Here is a 17,249-nt window from a genome sequence, read left to right on the forward strand (position 1 = left end):
GAGCATCTTCTGAGGAGTTTCTTTTCTTTCAAGCCTAGATACCCGAAGCTTAGATCTAGATCTTATCATATCTCTTGAAGGTTAGGATCATATCGTCACAAGAACCGTAAAGCTTACGGTCAGGCCATCGTAAGTTTCTCAACAGTATTCGTCCTCTCTTCTCCTGAGTAATAATTACGTGGCTGATTTTCACTCAGTATTGGTGATGTATCTCATTGAACTCGTTACTATATAGATTTACTGGTAGCCAAGCCCCTGCGTCACGTCCAAACAAACGACCCGAAACCTTTCTGGAAAAGTGCATATTTACACGAGCATAGCACCCTTTGCAGTGACGATAAGCCGTGTTTCCTCAGTTCAAATAGTACAATGAGAACGCCAATCCTCAAAATCTGTCGACAAACGCCACCCTTCACATATATGATTTCAGTCCATACTAAATCGGTACACATCGTCTCATTTCTCCCACTCCTTGTAACTCTTCTGCTTTTGTCTAGTATTCCATCCCAACTTTCCACTGATACTGTTCACCCAGTCTTCACTCCTCCGTCCCTCAGCTTGCACCGAGGCAAATGGAAATCTACTGGCGCTGATGGTCACGTAATCTCCTGGCTTGAGCTCGACACGTTCTCGGCCATCGAAGCTCGCCCATGAAGCTGTTCTTGCGCTATATGGAACACCGACCCGCAGCACAATCGTGTCAGGAAGGATAATAGGCCTGAATGACAGGGTGTGCGCGCATATAGACGTAACCAGCATCACGGGGTTCTCGGGGTGGCACAAGGAGCCCCCGGCGGCGAGATTATATGCCGTTGAGCCTGTGGGTGTCGATACGCAAATACCGTCGGCTAAGACTGAGGTGAAGTGCTCATCATCACCAAAAATCTCGGTAGTTGACATTGCTAGAATATACATTAGAACATCTCCTGCAGGAGTAACGTTTACTCTGGGATTCTCACTTGGGTTTGGTCCTCTGTCCACTACCACCTCATTCAGAATCTCAAACGTCCCATCCGGCCGATGCGTGTGCTCATCTTCCCTCTCCTCACCTATAAGCTCTTCCACCAAGTCTCGGGACTGCTCCTCCTCCTCCTCAGAGCCCTTGCTAATCTGTGCTCTCTTGCGTGGCTGACTCCTCATGACAGTGCCTTCGAAACGAAGCCTCAGGCTGACTGTGACCCCCTTGGTGAAGGCCGTCAAGAGCGTCTGCTGATAGTCCTCGAAGTCAAATTTGGTCAAGAAACCCAGGCTACCTAGTGCAAAACTCAATACAGGTGGTACGATGCGCTGGAAGAGCCAGCTGGCATATAAGACTGTACCATCACCACCAAGTGAGATGACAAAGTCAAAAGTATGAGGTCGTGTTCTGCACATGTTCTCGTCCCAATATCGGAGTCGCCTGTTCAGCGTTTCTTTGACTGCCTGCTCGTTCACGTCCCCTTTATCAAGATATTCCTTGCTCACCTCGTCAATGAGGCCACTGACGTCAAACTTCTTGTTTGCTTTGAGCTTGTCTTGAACATAGACGGTGTAGGCGACCTCGTGATTGTGCTGTAGGAGCCACTTGACCAATTCTCGTGTTTTTGGGATTAGATCTTGGTCATATATCTTTGTGAGGATGAATATGCTCTTGACCTTGAATCGAAGGCGCATGCTACTCAGTCGGCGACTTAGCTCACGTACACCCCAGGCCATATCGCTAAGCTGCTGCTTGGTTAGAAGGCGACTTCGCACATCGTCCTGATAACCCGAAAGGTCAACGTCGGACATGCTTTTGGTCATCTGTTGAGTCCAGGCCTGCTGATCAGCTTGGCCCGAGTGTTCCATACTGCCAGGCTCGACGACAGCGCGGCACTTCTTCTGATATTTGGGGTCCACAATCGAGTCGAGGCTGTCGTCGCGAACAGCTTCGATGTGATCGCCATTGAGAGCCTTGTGAAAGGTGGCATGGCTAGGATTTGGATTGTTGCTTAAGTATGATGGAGGATTGCTTCCTATTGAGGGTTCCGACTCTGGCTCGCTGGCTGAGCTGGCAGCATCTTTTGCGCGTCGCTGACTGTCGAGAAACTGGTGGACTAGGCACTCATCACGCCGCGAAGGATGGCGCATGACAGGCGCCTTGATCTCTGAGGCAACCATTGAGCTTTTGCGACGATATGGGTTTCCGGGATCGAAGACGACCTGTTTTGGCGATTGTTAGATCAGTCGCACCATTCTTGGTTGTCCTCTGGTGTTGGCGACAGTATGGACGAACCTCTACTGCCTTGCAGTCCTCGTCAGAACTCCCATCGTATTCACGATTGCGACCATCTTCAAAGTGAATATGTTTCTCCGTGTGGTCTCCCATTTCTGCAGTTGAAAGGATAACGCACGATTGTTCCTTTCAATTGCTGTACCTTTTGTCTTCAAAGTGTTGCTCGTATGGTTGGATGACGTTGTTAAGCCCGGCTTCAATAGCGGGGCAGCTGATAGATGGATCCACTGAACCGCTCCTATGTAAGAAAGCCAGGACTTTAACGATCTTGACCCTTTCTGAGGAGAGTTGATATTAAAATCGTCCTGATCGCTAAGTTCTCTTACTTTCGCCGCCGTAACTCTGCCATCTATGTATCAACTAAGGTACTTGGAAATACGAGAAGGCTTTATATAGGTAGGTATCTTAGACCATGACAGCAGCTCCAAAGACCTGACCTAGCTATTACCCATCTGCAGTGTGCTGATATAATGACGATGGATCCCCTCGTGCTGGGTCTCGCACCTTATATTCCTAATTGCATAGGAAAATGAACTCCTAGCTATTGGCTACGATTTTCCATCCTTATCAGCCTTTTTGGATAAGCATTGAACTCGCGTTAGTAAACTTAGCCAGTTTAGGGTAACCAGGAGCCCAAAGCATCATCGTGATAGTCTTAAGCCAACAGATAGAACATTAGTACATGTTGCTTGACCATGATAAATTTGTTCATGTAAGGTCGGGAGATGTAGAGTTAGCGTGCCCGTTGATGATAACTAACGTCACTTAGAGCATGGCTTACTGAGGCTTACTTGACGTGCTGGTGGATATGACCAATATGACATAAGCTTCTGGATCATTGATCGAAGGCGGTAAACTATGCGATATCGCCTCTCAGGAATGAATACCTTCATTAGCGTCTGTTCCGCATAAATAGTCTCCCCATTCAACATGCGAATATGGATGGTGTTCCAATATCTTGTGGTGGTGTGAACAGCCCCCTCAAAGTTCTCGCGAAGGCCTCAATCAACTTGAGCCCGTCAATGCAAGGTGAAACTGTGTGAAGTCTAATATGTTAGTAAAACGGTCGAAGATATCTTTTAACTCGAAGCCGAGAATCCAAAATATCGAAACAGCATGAGGTATTTCCTTTGGCTATAAATGCTGATGGGACAGCATAAGCAAGAGCAGACAGTCAGACCATTGTTGATCGAGTTATAATACAAAAAGAAAACAACGAGAAATGCGTTTATTTAGTACGTACCATAAAGAAGAAGAATGAATTTTCATCTTGCATTACACAAATATAGATAGGGGTGCCAAGTCGGAGAGGGAAGTGAAGCTACTGCAGTAAAGCTATAATAAGAGACCTGTCATCCGTACCCCATGCTTAGCACTCAGTAACACCTTTGTTTTAAGCATCCATTACAAGAAGATAGGATGAAGAGCAGGTACTATTGACACGAGATTACATATAAGTACCCGGGTGCTTCTTGTAACTGATACCAACCATGAAGTCTCTCAAATCAAACGCTGCGCAAGCCACTGACTGTCTGCTATAGCACCCATAGCTATAATCCAGACCCTTTCCGGGAGCACTTGTTTGAGGAGGAAACATCTCACTTCATTATCCTTCTAGTCTGGACGTGTGAGGAAACAGTAAAGAGTGGGCAATCCATGTTATACTAATGCCTATAAAACAGCAAAGACTACACAGTATGGCATATAATCAGGATGCTAAAATAATAGTATCAAAATGCTTACCGAGTATACTCCAGCTGTCTAAGCTGTCCTAAGCTTATCCAAGCATCTTCTAACCCTTGGGATAAAAGCCTTGACGTTCCCTAACTCTCCATCAACAGGCATGGAGAGTGAAAGTCACACAAGTAAAGGTTAATAGACCGGGCAAACTATCAGACAGAGACTCAATGAATGTGACTAGCCATAACAAACTCGCTATCAAGTCGATTGCTAATACTGTACTAGTCTAGAGCTAGATGCTGATGAAACTTCTCCTCATTCCAGAGATCTATGGGTTCTTCACAGTTATATTAAACACAGCACATCCTCCATCCACTTACATGCGTGCTCTTCCCCAGTCTAACATGCTCCCGGACAGACGACTCGGTATTCTTAATAAGAACCAACGCACAAGACTTGTCAATTTACGAGTCGATAGCTGCGTACACGAACTGCCAAGATTTCGGCACTTGAACCTTGTCCTTGTCTGGCTGACCTCGCTTACAGAGCTGTGGGTTTCAAAGATAAAGTGGAAAGGCTTGAAACAACGAAATGGGGAACCAACCACCAGGTCCGCAGATACAGGCGGACAAGGCTGGCCTTGGGGAGCAAGAAAACACAAGACCTAAATTTAGGATGATAAAATAAATTCCACAAAAGGCATCCTAAATTTGTACTAAGTTACCTAAATCTTTTTATCACTTAGACTTAAGGTTCCGAGCTTTATTTCCTCTCCTAGGCTGGGCTCTCAATGGAATTGACTCGCTTCCAGCTGCAAGCTAGGTAAGGTAGCAAGCTAGTGCCCTCTCTCACTGTGCAGGAAATTTTTAGGCGTTCGCATGGCTCCGTTGACAGATCTGTTACCGGGTGCAAGCTCTGAACCTTGCGAAACGTCCCTGTATCCATCGTCTCGTGGCTAGCCGTGCTCCCCGCCTTCGGCACCAGCAGGATCCGTGTAATCTCAAACCCTCTGTTCCAAAGGAGGGAATGGCACTCGTCTAAGCTCTTGGCTCTTTAGTCATGCTAAAGGGGATCCCTCCCTAATCCATGTTTCCTTCTTGTTTTAAATCCACGGCGTAGTTGCACAAAACGGACAAACGTGGGCGCTAGCCCAGATGCGGATTAACCCCACCGTTTGCTTCCCTTGAACTCCTGCCTCTTACAACCCGACGAAACTTGACTCTGTAACAACAATGCTTCAGCCTCTTCGAACCGGCGTTTTTCGCCGCCCTCAGAGCACTCGTTCAAGAAGCTCATTCAGTGCTGAAGTATCACTATCAGGAGGGCCTTGAGAAGTAGTTCAGTTGTGGCTTCCATTCGAGGTCGATCATCGTCAAAGCTCAAGTGAGAATGGCACAGATGATCGAGGCCAGGGAACTCAATCTCGTGGTGGAGTAGCATTCTCTTACACCGATTTCGTCAGCGTATTCGAGAATCAGCATCCCAGAAACCCAATCTACACGGGTGAAACAATACCCTTCTCGCTCTAATGCGGGAAATGCCTCTAGCCCACACCAAGGGCCTGGCCTGGCTCGCTTGGCTACCATTCTTCACCACCATCTCTCAGGGGCGACAGCTTCAATGCTACCAAGCTCCGTCATGAAGCAGCTTGATCCTTGCTCTTTGGAGATTTCTGAGTCGCGCAGGGGTCACCAAGCTCACCGGATCTAGGGCAATCTGCGTTCCCGCTCGATGTGATTTGCCCTCAATTCGAGATATCAAGTCCTATATCGCCTCCATCGCCTCAGTCTCCTCCCACCTAGCTGGTGCTTGTCTGATCTTCGTTTCTTTTCTTGTTTTTCAATCTTACATTCGTTTGCCACTGGCCAGGTGCCATTTCCATTTCATTGTATCTCATTTTTACAGTACATCTCGAGTGTTTGATCATCTATCTACTGCTTCTCAAACTTTGCTCTGTTTCTCCAATTGACCAAATATACGCCTAGAGGTCATTCTGGTTCCTGCTATCATATCTCGGTGCTTGCCCATTTCATTCATCATCTTTCTTTGTCCTTTGGCATCCTAGCCCTCTTTCAATACTTTCATACGACCTCGACCTCGACATGGGAAACTAGGTCTACCAAGAAGGATAACGCGGTGCCGGCACTGTGAAGGCTTAACGCCTGCCCTCTCCTTGATAATCACCTCGAATTTGACCAGAACACGACAACAACATGGACAACGACCCGACGATGGACTCGACCGGCTTTCAGTTCCAGGCAAATTCTACATCAAAATGGGACAACGAACTCAAGTTTGCTGCAGCTGGCTCCGTCCGCACCTCGATCATTGTCCTATCGGTTTTCAACGTGATAGTAGCATTCGCAGTTACTATCAGTATTCTTCTGCGCTCATGGAGAACACTGAAACAAGTCGAACCTATATGGGACTTCAAGTATGTACTGCATTCCCTGATCCGCAAGATTTTGTTCTCACAGTCACTCTTAGGTCGTCTTGGCTTCGGCTAGTCAAAGGACGAGATATATACCCCTTTGTACTTTCCTTGGGCATTGTAGTTCAGGGAATTGTGTATGCTACTGCTCAAGCCAAGGGACTTGAGTCACTAATGATCCTTGGGTGTGCCACGGTATCGAGAATGATGCTGCTCGGTATGTTAAAAGATTAATGAGCTTTCACTTGAAGATACTAATCCAATTTAGCTTTTTTCATTGTACCCTTCATTCAGATGTTGTTCGGGCTGGAGTTGACAATCCGTATTACGAGGCCGAGCGTATTCCCCTTCCGTGGCAAATTCAACACCCTTGCCTGTCTAGTAACCATTGGTATCTTGTTGATCATCGTGTTCTCCATAACCTTTGCTGTTCTGCCATCGGAGTTTTGCTTTGCCAGTTTGATCTCTTTCCTACATCGATACGATGCCGGATGTTTTGGGGTTCTACTCACTGTCATCCTGATAGTTCTGATCGAGTGCGGAGTTATATGCTTCAAACTTCATACTGGTGCCAGAATGCGCATGGTTGAGAGGGACGAGGCATCTCGCATGGTTTACCATATGATAATTGCTGTGATATCATATGTAAGTACGTATCTGAAAGCGATAGCTTGTACTAATTCCGAACAGACTTTGCAGATAACTTTCTTCTATAATACGACGTTCCGAGATACAGGAGCAGCAGATGACACGTCAATGACACTGAACATGATCGGAACAGTTGTAATGAACATGTCAGGACTATTGCTTGGCTGTCTGTATCTCTTCTTGCGATCAAGCAGATCCCCAACCGGCTGTTCTGATGACGACATTGAAGCGTCTCAGGGTTTCAGAAAATGGGGTGATGACCAGGATCAAGAGCCTCCAACCCCTGGGTCTGCGATGCTACAGCCTCTTGATCTTCCCAAGCTGGCTCACAAGGCTGAAAGCAAAGAAGATCTGACGCTGGACGACAGAGTGGAAGACAAAGTGTTTGGTGCACGCAAGGACTTCCTCAACCGTGGCCTGAAGCCCCTGCGATTGGGAAGTATGCGTAACTCAGGCGGTCTTCCATCCACACCGAAGCCTGTACGGACATCATCAAAGGAGTCCATAAAAAACTTCAAGAGGAGCATGTACAGCATTTTCCCCAAAGCCGAGCCACCTAAGTCGCCCATCCTTTTGCCGACAACAACCTACAAAGAGTCTACACCCAAGAAAACACCGGCGCTTCAAAATTTAGCTGACGAACTTCTTGCACCTCCTGCCCTCCGTCTTCCAGATAAAAGATTTCGGTCAAGTGGTGCTTCTATGCTCTCAACTGCAACTGTGCAGATTGGTCTGCGCCTTTCCAACATCGGCGATATGCGCCCCGCCAAACCGGAGCTCAAGCTAGACACAAATACAAACCAAGTGCACAACCTTGACTGCCCCAACAGTACAGTAAGGTTCTTCCCAAGAAAAACGAGTCCACTTGCCATTGCCATCGTCGATGTCCCAGGCGAGGGCACTAGGTATAAGATTCAGGACAACTTTGATGAGAGACTATCCGAGAAGGAACTTCCACCAGTTCCTCTCAGCGCGGGTATGAATACTCCGCCGGAGACAACTCTCAGTTCCGCTGTATATAGCCCCCAGGAGAAAACGCCCGTCTCAGCCTCGCATAATCCCAGGGCTGGATCAGCCAGTTCTGTAAGAGCCCATAGTCGACAGGGCTCAAGAAGTATGGGAGAGCCAAGCAGACTTGCCAGCCGTCAGAACTCCAGGGTCGTACCAGAGGTTGGCAGAATGCATAGCCGACAAGGCTCAAGGGCTGGGCCAGAGACGGGTAGAGTACATAGTCGCCAAGGGTCAAGAATTGACTTGGAGGCAGCAAAAGGAAAAGGACCATGGATTTGATAGAGGACAAAACGGTTTGGCAACTGGGGAGGATGACGATTTCATGAACGGTTTGGCAACTGTAACGATTCCCTTGTGTTTTTTTCTTTCATATTTAGGCCGTCTTTGAAACTAGCGTCGAGATTTGGTCCCTTTTATATATAGATAATACCAGAAGATTAGGTGGACATCCTCAATGACATTTCCAATGCCAGAAGGTCGACTTCAGTCAGGACGGTATCGCGGAATTCAGGATACCGGTAATTTATATTAGTATTCAGTCTCTTGTGTGATGATTGTTGTCAATTCATTGATGGCTATCTGTCTTTCTTTATCGTTTGAGAAGCAGCTCTCCTCTTCTCCCACTTCTCCCAACCAGCCTGGCACATGTCCTCTTCAACGACGAGGTCCCTAACTCTGAAAGCTCTCGCCAAAGGCGTCTCTAGAGCCCATTTTAGCCAGCCGGTTTGCCTCACGGCAGCAACAATAATGAACCAACCGAGAGCGCTTATGACACCTGCAACACTACCCACGACGACCTGTTTAGGGGTGTGGTAGTTCAAGTATACTCTGCTCCATGCCGTCGCAGCCGCAATCGCCGCCCCAGCTACACTCACAGCAACTCTCTCAAGAACGCTCCACGGACGGTGCAAGCTACTTGCTGCACGAATACGATGTACACGGGGAGGTTTGTGGCGGACAAGCAGGAACAGAGCCAGGGAGACACTCCAGAAGGCAACGAATTGTGCGTGGGAACTAGGCATGCCATAGCCCTTGCCGTGTATGCGACGCGGACGTTCTTCTTTAATCAGCCGTTTCAAGGCAAAGTTGAGCACCTCACAGGCAAGTTGACCGAGAAACATCAAGGCGACTTCGACCTCGCGGGTAAAAAGGACGAGCGTGGCGTAAACGATGCATAGGGCTTGGGGGAGGAGGGCGAGGTAGGCGCAGGCGAGGGAGACATGATCGTCAGGGTCCTATTTGCGATTGTTATTGCAGGTGATTTTTGTTGTAGGCGTGAAACTTACGTAGTAGACGTGGGTGACGGAGAGAGAAGCGAGGGGAGTTGAACTGTCGTCCATGATGAGCTGGCTAGGTATGTGCGGTATCCGAGAGATTCAGGATATAGACAGAGGCTGCATTCTCCTGGTAGGGCACCACCGTGGTCTCTGATTGGCACAGTTTGTATATATGAAAAGGAGAAGAAATAAAAAACAGAGGAGAGGCTCGAGGCAATCACGAGTACAAGTAAAACACAAACGAGAGGTAAAATCCAAGTTTAAGCTAGGTCGTGTTGTAGCCTCTAGTTAGGTACCTTAGCCAGTAAATGACGATGTACATAGGCGGCTGGCTGTGGCTGCATATGTGGCGCAGGCAGGAGAAGAAAAAAAAACGTGGCGTCTCGGATTTCGGAGTCTCTTATTTGTCAACGCTGTGAATACCGGATACCGAAACAAGGCGTTACCACATTCAACCACGGCCAAAGAGTCATCTACGTTACTTTACAATGTTATAACAGGCGTGAATAATCTCATCCCATTTCCTTCATAGCCCAATATTGCGTCTTACTCTTTACAATCCGGCGTTAGTCACTGGCAAGCCATTCCGAAGTAGCCCTATCTATCTTGGGCACTATCTTAAAAACCCTCTCCTCGCCCCTCTCTCTACGTAAAGTACCTCCACCAAAGAAGCACCTCATGTTCAAGTCTTGACAAGGAAGAACGAGAAGGAGACTAAAATTATGGAGGCCTAACAGAAACTCACTAAGAAGGGCTGGTAAATTTGAGGGCCCTTGGTATTTGACATACTTACTCAGCCTCGCCACTCTGGGCAAAGTCTTTGCTGAAGTTCATCGCTCACAATATACACTACGCCACTAGAGGATGAACACTCCTCCCAAGGTATAACAACTCATAGCGGCCCCGAAGTGTCCAAATAATCAAGGTCATTAAAAAGGGGGCCCAAAAGAAAACACTGGCCAAGGAGCCTGCCAAGTGCATTCTGAACTATCTCCGGCCTTGTCTGAATTTCTGGTGTCCTGACGGAGCTGTGAGGTTTTCCTATATCCCCAACAGCCATGGACTACAACGATGACCCACGTCTCATAGAGCTTGGCTCTATTGAGGCCATATACCCAGAGATCCGCCGCCCTGACGCAAAGGACCCCTTCACCTTCGAGGTAGATCTCCCCGTTGAGCCCGCCGCTCCTGTTACTGTCAACTTCCCAGCAGCATCAGCACCTGCCCACCCAGGACTCACAACACTTGGCCAGGCTACTGAGAATGCCCAGCCTGAGGTTGACTCTCTTAAAGTCTCGTACCTGCCCCCTCTACGGTTGAGAGTCTCTCTCCCAGAGGGTTACCCTACAGACGCGCCACCAGACATTGTGGTATCTACCATACCGCAGTGGTTGTCGAGGGAAACGATCAAACGGCTTGAGGATGATGGGCCGCGCTTATGGGACGAGATTGGTCGCGATATGGTTGCATTTACTTACATCGACCATATTCAGCGCGCCGCTGAAAACGTGTTTGGAACCATCAGTCCTGAGGGAACACTTCAGGTTGATCCAGAACATAAACTCGCCGTGCTGGACCACGATATAAAAGCCAAAAAGGCAGCTTTTGAAAAGGAGACATTTGATTGTGGTGTCTGTCTCGGTATGTATATTCATCACGGATCCTAAGTCACCTACTGACGTTACATAGATCCCAAAAAGGGCTCCAAGTGTCACAGAATGCTTGACTGCGGACATATATTCTGTATTCAATGCTTACAGGATTTCTACAACGACGCCATCAACGAGGGTAACCTTGCTACTGTTCGTTGTCTGAGCCCTAACTGCGCCAAGAAGCGTGCAGCTTTGAAAGACACAAAGAAGAACAAGGTTGCCATCAGCCCTAGCGAGCTTCTCCAGATTGGTCTTTCCGAGGAAATTGTGAAGCGATACGTGACGCTCAAGTACAAGACAGAACTAGAGTCTGATAAAAACACAATATACTGTCCACGACAGTGGTGTAATGGAGCAGCCCGATCGAAACGTCACAAGAAGCCGGAAGGTTTAGAGTTTGCCGAGACGTCTGATGCTGAAGAAGAACAGAAAGAACAAGAACAAGAAGGGAATAGTGCGAAGTCTGGGAAAGGGAAGAATAAGAAAACGTTTAGCAAAGCGAATCTCTTGGCTATCTGCGAAGACTGTGGCTTCGCTTTCTGTGGCCAATGCTACCAGTCATGGCACGGAGAGTTTGTCCGATGTGCACCACGACGTGATAAGGGAGAACTCAGCGAAGAGGAAAAAGCATCACTCGAGTACCTACAGCTTCACACAAGTCCATGCCCTACATGCAACGCCCCTGCGCAGAAGACACACGGCTGCAACCACATGATCTGCTCGCGATGCGACACTCATTTCTGCTATCTATGCTCTTCATGGCTTGACCCGGTGAATCCATACCAGCACTACAACCAGCTGGCGGGCGGCAAGGTCACTTCCTGTTACATGCGGCTGTGGGAACTCGAGGGTGGCGATGGCGACGACGTGGGCTTAGGGTTCGTTGGTGGCCGCGGTCCCGTTGCAGATGCTCCCGCGGCACTCGATGATATTGAGCTTATGCCTCTGCCGGAAGTCATCGAGTCTGATGACAGTGACGGCGAGGATGGAGCTAATGCCCAGGGCAACAACAGACCGCTTGGAGGCCAGGGCCAAGGTATCGAGATTGCGCGTGAAGGACCCCTCGTTATACGACTCGTCGATAATCAAGCTCGCGATGGTCGAAGGGCTATTCCTCCCGCTGCACCCGACGCACCGCAACAACTCGCGGGCCGCGGCCATAATGGCCCACCTCGAGGTCCAGCGGGGCGAGGACGCGGCGCAAGACGGGCTGGGAGAATAGGAGGCGCCGGAGCCCGAGGAAGAGGAGGAAGAGGAGGAGGAGGAGGAGCTGTTGCTAATCGTCAACGAGTGAACCAGCGACAACCTCAACTACTTCAGCAGGCACAGGGCCAGGATGAGAATAACCAGGATGGTCTGGACCCGGCACAAGAGGCCTGGGTCCGTCGATTTGTGCAGATGGCGCTCAACGATGAAGAGGATCTCGTTGATGGTGATTCTGATGAAGACGATGGTAATTGGGTCATTCGGTGACAGCTGTCCTCAGACAGGTTCCCGATCACGCCAAGCGCGGTATTTATGGTATGGATGGCAATGCGCGGCTCCGCAGTCACGACCCAAGGTGGTTTAATGATACTGTGAAATCTCTAGATACTGTACATTTAGGGAATCACTATATGTGTCCTGTAGCAAATGCATGCATGATCTACCATCTCCACCAAGACCAAGATCCTACCTAGGATGATGTCAACTGGGCTTTGCTACGGCAATACATATGTGACTCAATGGCTACCTCACTCACAGCAAGTATCCTTCTACGAGAATCAAGTTCTCCTCGCCCAAGGACGACGCCAACCTGAACCGGCACGTTAGTCCTAAACCCATACCCCCCAACCCATTCAGCGCATGTCGGGTTCTCGATTCGTGTCTGCTGCAATCGAGAATCTTCGGTATCAAAGATAGGCTCCGCTGCAGCAACCCAAATTCGTCCTTGACAGCCGTTGGATATGTGGAGTGTGCATGTATATATGTACTTGAGACTGTTCTGGTAGGGTGACCTGCCGATTACTCAATCATGGCCGTATGCCTAGCATTCCAAATTACAAGAACTCATTTAGACTTGTGGGAAATGCTCCGATTCTGAAAGACAAAGCATGATGCTTCGTCAATTACCGAAGGTAAACGTGGGCTCCTCCACATGTATGGAGATTGTAAGGTAACGTCAAGTAGACCGCCAGTCGGGATTTTCACTCGGCAGACGACTCTGATCCCAGACAGCTCGACCAGCCATAGAAATATCGATTTGTTTTGTTCTGTTTCGTTCTAAGGCTGCTCTTGATCCAAAATGGAGAGCCCTTTGCTCGCTTGAGACAGCTGACCAATGTTTGCCTTGATACCGTATCCTCTGTTGCTATAGTGAGTGAGCTGGTTTGCCGATCGACACTGTGACCCTGGAAGATGTAGACGCCCGTGTACTACAGGTGGTCGAGGATGACAACCATAAAGTCAACCATGTACTTCTTCTTTCACGAGACGGCGGGACGGTCCAGCGCGTAAAGGAACATTTGCAACGAAAGATAAAAGATGGGAGATAAACTGTCCGCTGCTTGACTCCAGAGGTCATAGCACAAACTAAACGAGATCTAGATATTAAGATCAGGATATGTAAAAGGCCCTACCGCTAGCCACATGATGACCTGTCGGTCGATGCCAAGTACAAAGACACCCTCTTTAAGCGGACACTGCTCCGGCTGACAGAAGGTCCAGCAGCTAAAGCGAGGGTAAGGCGCAAGCGTGCTCGAGCTTTTGTTCACGTGGTGTCGCACGGGATCACCATCTTTGTTGCTTGATAAGACACCAGCTGCTGGTGTACTGTACATGCCTATCCAGACCTGCTGGCATCAAGGGTTAATGCCTGGATAATAAGCCGTGACATGCCGGGTTAGCCTTGAACTGGCCTTGAGACCTCGTCTCGAAACTGCCGGCAATGTCGCTGCCGACCATGAAGCTCATTATGTCGAAACTCTATGACCAAACAGGGATTTAGGTGCAGCAGCTTGCAGACGCCGCCCTGCTCACAGCTATTGCATATGTGCGCGCAAGTCCGCGCGCAGGTAGACTCAACCTTTAGCCAACAATGATAACATTGATTGTGATTATTGACGGGCCTAAGGTTCTGGGCTGACAGTCGCAGAACATGGGAGTCATTAGTGAGACCCATGGTTTTACTATAGTTTGTTGCTACTGGGCAGCTTAGCTTAGTTTCAGACATGACAAGAAACGTATCGAATTTGTTTGCCGGCTGGTTCTCCAGACTTCTCCTTGCCAGGAAATACTGGTAGAATTCAAGGAGAAGAAAGCAACAATGGCAGTAGCCAACAATCTCGCTGTTGGATCATGCGGCAGTCTCTCTTAGGAAGAGCTGATCCTTATCCAGCCTCAAGATCACTGTCCCCAATGACGTGGTAAAAAATCATCAATGAAGTTTGGAGACCTCTAGTACCCAGGATAGGCTGGCTCGGGAGCTCTACAGACCCTTGTTCTCGCTCTGGGATCGGACCCTTTCCCATGCACACATGCTGCATGCGTGGCTGTCACTCTTTGTCCTCGTCGCAATTAAAAGGTACCTTTTGGCGCTCCCACATACGCCCTAAGTTTCTCGCCCAGATGCCCATTTCTGTAGTGGACCAGCGCATACATGCTGAACTTAAATCAGCTCATCCGCATTGAATCGACTCAGACTGACGGGGGATTTCTTTAAAGCTTCCCTGTGGGCGTTGCGTTGATCACCCACTGCCCCAATGCTACCAAATCTTGCCAGCCAGGAGCCGCAAGCGTGCTCACGAAACAAAAGTGTCTCGACATAAGTGCGGTAGGGCTGAGCTCGCGATACCACGTCAACGTCGAGCAGACTGGCTGATGCAGGTACACGGATCAAGCGAGGCCTTCAAAGCGAACCTATTCCTTTAGAGGCATTTTCGTAGTTGGACATAACGCACTGTAACAAATATCACAAGGATTTTCTAGCACATGGAAACTCGGAAGTAACTGGCCAGTGAGTTAGTGGGCCAACAAAATAGAATAACAAGGATGCCTCTTCTCACAGAGTTGATTAAAGCATCTGGGAAATGACGATTAACTAGCGTGAGTTTGTACTCTGGATGCAGGTAGAAGCGACATTTCAAACCTATTGCCGTAAATGGCCTGATGTTTGAAAAGTCTCGGGACTGTTCATCCCCGCGGCAAAGTCGCATAATTAGTTGCACAATTCAACTTGTGCAGTATTAAAGTTGATAAGTATCTTCCCTAGGGTACTTGCATGGTTAGTCACAGTATGCAAGTAGAAGGCAGACCTACATTGATATTTCTTCAAGGGTCTCTGCCGATCGGTAGCTGGGGAGTAAACTTTACCTACAGATATGTATGCACATACGCAATGTTTCGTTTCATTGCCTAATTGTTTCTTGCGCCCTCTGCCACTCGAACCCCGGGTCGCGCGTGAAAGGATGAGGTACCACAGCAAGACGGTTGTCAACGGCAAGATCCAAGTAGCAAGCCTCTTAGCCTCTGTTACAGCCGGTGGAGCTCAACTGGAGCCAATTCAACACTTTACCAGGCTACCTATCTATAACCGATAACGCGTCAGATAGGTATGTAGGTATTGAGATCGCTTCAAGCCTGTTGTAGCCACAAACCAGGGATTAGCATGAACCAAGGCCACCAAGCACTTCTGATCAGGTACCAAGGACTGAAGAATTGGGAGCAGGGCCACAAACTCATCTCGCTGAATTCTGTTGACTTCATGCGCATTAATTCGTATAATTTCGTCCACCCAGGGAGAGATTCTGAATCGGTCCATATGCATGGTTTGCATGGTTCCGAGATGAATAGCTTTCCTGATTCAAACAAAGGTGATCAAGAGCCGGGTCTTCGATCGGCGTTTACTGTAATGTTCGGTTCAACGACGGAGCTTGGCCAAGGGATAATGAGCTATTGCCCAAAGTAAGTCAAGTGTTTCCCAGTCAAGGTCGAGGAGGGACGATCAGCATCCCGAAAGGGACTACCGGCCGGAAGGACAAAGCCCAAGGCAGTCCAAGGCACGCCAGTTCGAGCTTACTCGACCTAAACCCGGAGACATGTGGACCTTTGTGCTTGAGACAGCAGGGGGCGGGACCCATCGGCAGCCATAGGACAACGCTAAAACTGAATACCAGCAGGGAAGCCAATCGACTCAGCTTCCCTGAGCTCATGGCACTGTGGGCGTTCAACTGCCGCGATCTGCTGGCGCGTTGCAACGTCTGTGGTTACGCTGCGGTTGAGGAACCAGTAACCATTGCCGTCTCAGCTTTATCCCGCCCCCCCCAACGGCCACGTTTATGAAACATTCCGATAATGTTTCTCTCTCGCTGCTGAGCAGCAGTGCAAGGCAGAGGCAGAACCCGACCCTGACGTAGTGACACAAACTATGGGCGGATTACCTAGCGATGGTTCTGACATTTGTGCATGGATGCACCAGGTTGTCCTACCTACACCTTTGAGTATGCACCTGCAGGACCGTTTTAGCGACTTTTCCGGATGGACCAATCAAGTCTCGGTTATATTGCCCGTCAATTCAAGTGCTGCAAAAGCCTGCTGATAACTATCTTAATACCTGTGTATTAAGGTCATGGATGTGCGAAACACAATTTCGGAGTCCACATTGCCAGAATAGTCGCCCAGTTCGCAGTCTCGGTCCCTTTGTTGGAGGATCCCGTCCACATGCCAGGCTGCGCAACGTTTCTTGCAGTGCTCACTCATCATTTGTCACGTCCAGCACCAGAATCGCCTCTCAAAGGATTCTTGAGCCCTGGCAACGTCAGGTCGCCAGATTGAACAGATTACTTGTCGCAAAAGCCAACTGTGAGGAAACTAACTGCTCGTATAGTCAATAAATAGAACAGCGAAGGAAAGAAACGAGAGGGAAAATCTCAAAAATGGTGGCTGCTTCACAGTGAAAGGCTGAGCCATCCCAATGAAGCTATCTGCATTTACTCCGTACTCCAACGTTGCTTTGAAGGCAGGAGACGCAATGGCCTGCCAGATCTCAAAAAATCGCCGTGGCCACCTGGGATGGTTACATCGAGTGATTGGCGGCGGGACAGGGCACTTGTGGATAAGGGAGCTACCACTCAAAGGGTGTCTGGGCGCGTGTCTCAGGAGGAACAGTTCACCGGCGAAATTCAATTCCTTGTTCGAGTTGGGGTTTGAAGCTGTATGCCTTTTAGGATACAGTAGTTCCAGGACATGGCGCGGGCTTGGCAGCCTCGTTTGCCTGCAAGCCTCGATCGATAGATAATGCTATACACACACATTCTTCA

At 48.8% G+C, this 17,249-nt stretch overlaps 5 protein-coding genes across 5 annotated transcripts; 3 read left to right on the forward strand and 2 right to left on the reverse strand.

The window, feature by feature from the left end:
- Window positions 1–456: 456 nt before the first annotated feature.
- On the reverse strand, window positions 457–2,347 carry J7337_002935 (uncharacterized protein; the record flags this gene model as incomplete). The annotated part of the gene is made up of 2 exons (XM_044820660.1): window positions 457–2,181; window positions 2,255–2,347. 2 exons carry the CDS (start codon window positions 2,345–2,347, stop codon window positions 457–459), a joined length of 1,818 nt encoding a protein of 605 aa, XP_044684960.1.
- Window positions 2,348–6,147: 3,800 nt separating this feature from the next.
- J7337_002936 (uncharacterized protein) lies at window positions 6,148–6,421 on the forward strand (the record flags this gene model as incomplete). The annotated part of the gene is made up of 2 exons (XM_044820661.1): window positions 6,148–6,368; window positions 6,412–6,421. 2 exons carry the CDS (start codon window positions 6,148–6,150, stop codon window positions 6,419–6,421), a joined length of 231 nt encoding a protein of 76 aa, XP_044684961.1.
- A 520-nt stretch (window positions 6,422–6,941) lies between these two features.
- On the forward strand, window positions 6,942–8,200 carry J7337_002937 (uncharacterized protein; the record flags this gene model as incomplete). Its single annotated transcript, XM_044820662.1, is given in 3 exon segments — window positions 6,942–7,010; window positions 7,065–8,096; window positions 8,111–8,200. The coding sequence occupies 3 exon segments, from the start codon at window positions 6,942–6,944 to the stop codon at window positions 8,198–8,200; spliced, it is 1,191 nt and encodes a 396-aa protein (XP_044684962.1).
- Window positions 8,201–8,599: 399 nt separating this feature from the next.
- On the reverse strand, window positions 8,600–9,364 carry J7337_002938 (uncharacterized protein; the record flags this gene model as incomplete). Its single annotated transcript, XM_044820663.1, has 2 exons — window positions 8,600–9,259; window positions 9,311–9,364. 2 exons carry the CDS (start codon window positions 9,362–9,364, stop codon window positions 8,600–8,602), a joined length of 714 nt encoding a protein of 237 aa, XP_044684963.1.
- A 995-nt stretch (window positions 9,365–10,359) lies between these two features.
- On the forward strand, window positions 10,360–12,426 carry J7337_002939 (uncharacterized protein; the record flags this gene model as incomplete). Its single annotated transcript, XM_044820664.1, has 2 exons — window positions 10,360–10,942; window positions 10,991–12,426. 2 exons carry the CDS (start codon window positions 10,360–10,362, stop codon window positions 12,424–12,426), a joined length of 2,019 nt encoding a protein of 672 aa, XP_044684964.1.
- Window positions 12,427–17,249: the final 4,823 nt, after the last annotated feature.

The sequence above is a fragment of the Fusarium musae genome, chromosome 2 (genome assembly GCF_019915245.1).
Source record: "Fusarium musae strain F31 chromosome 2, whole genome shotgun sequence".
Taxonomy (NCBI): domain Eukaryota; kingdom Fungi; phylum Ascomycota; class Sordariomycetes; order Hypocreales; family Nectriaceae; genus Fusarium; species Fusarium musae.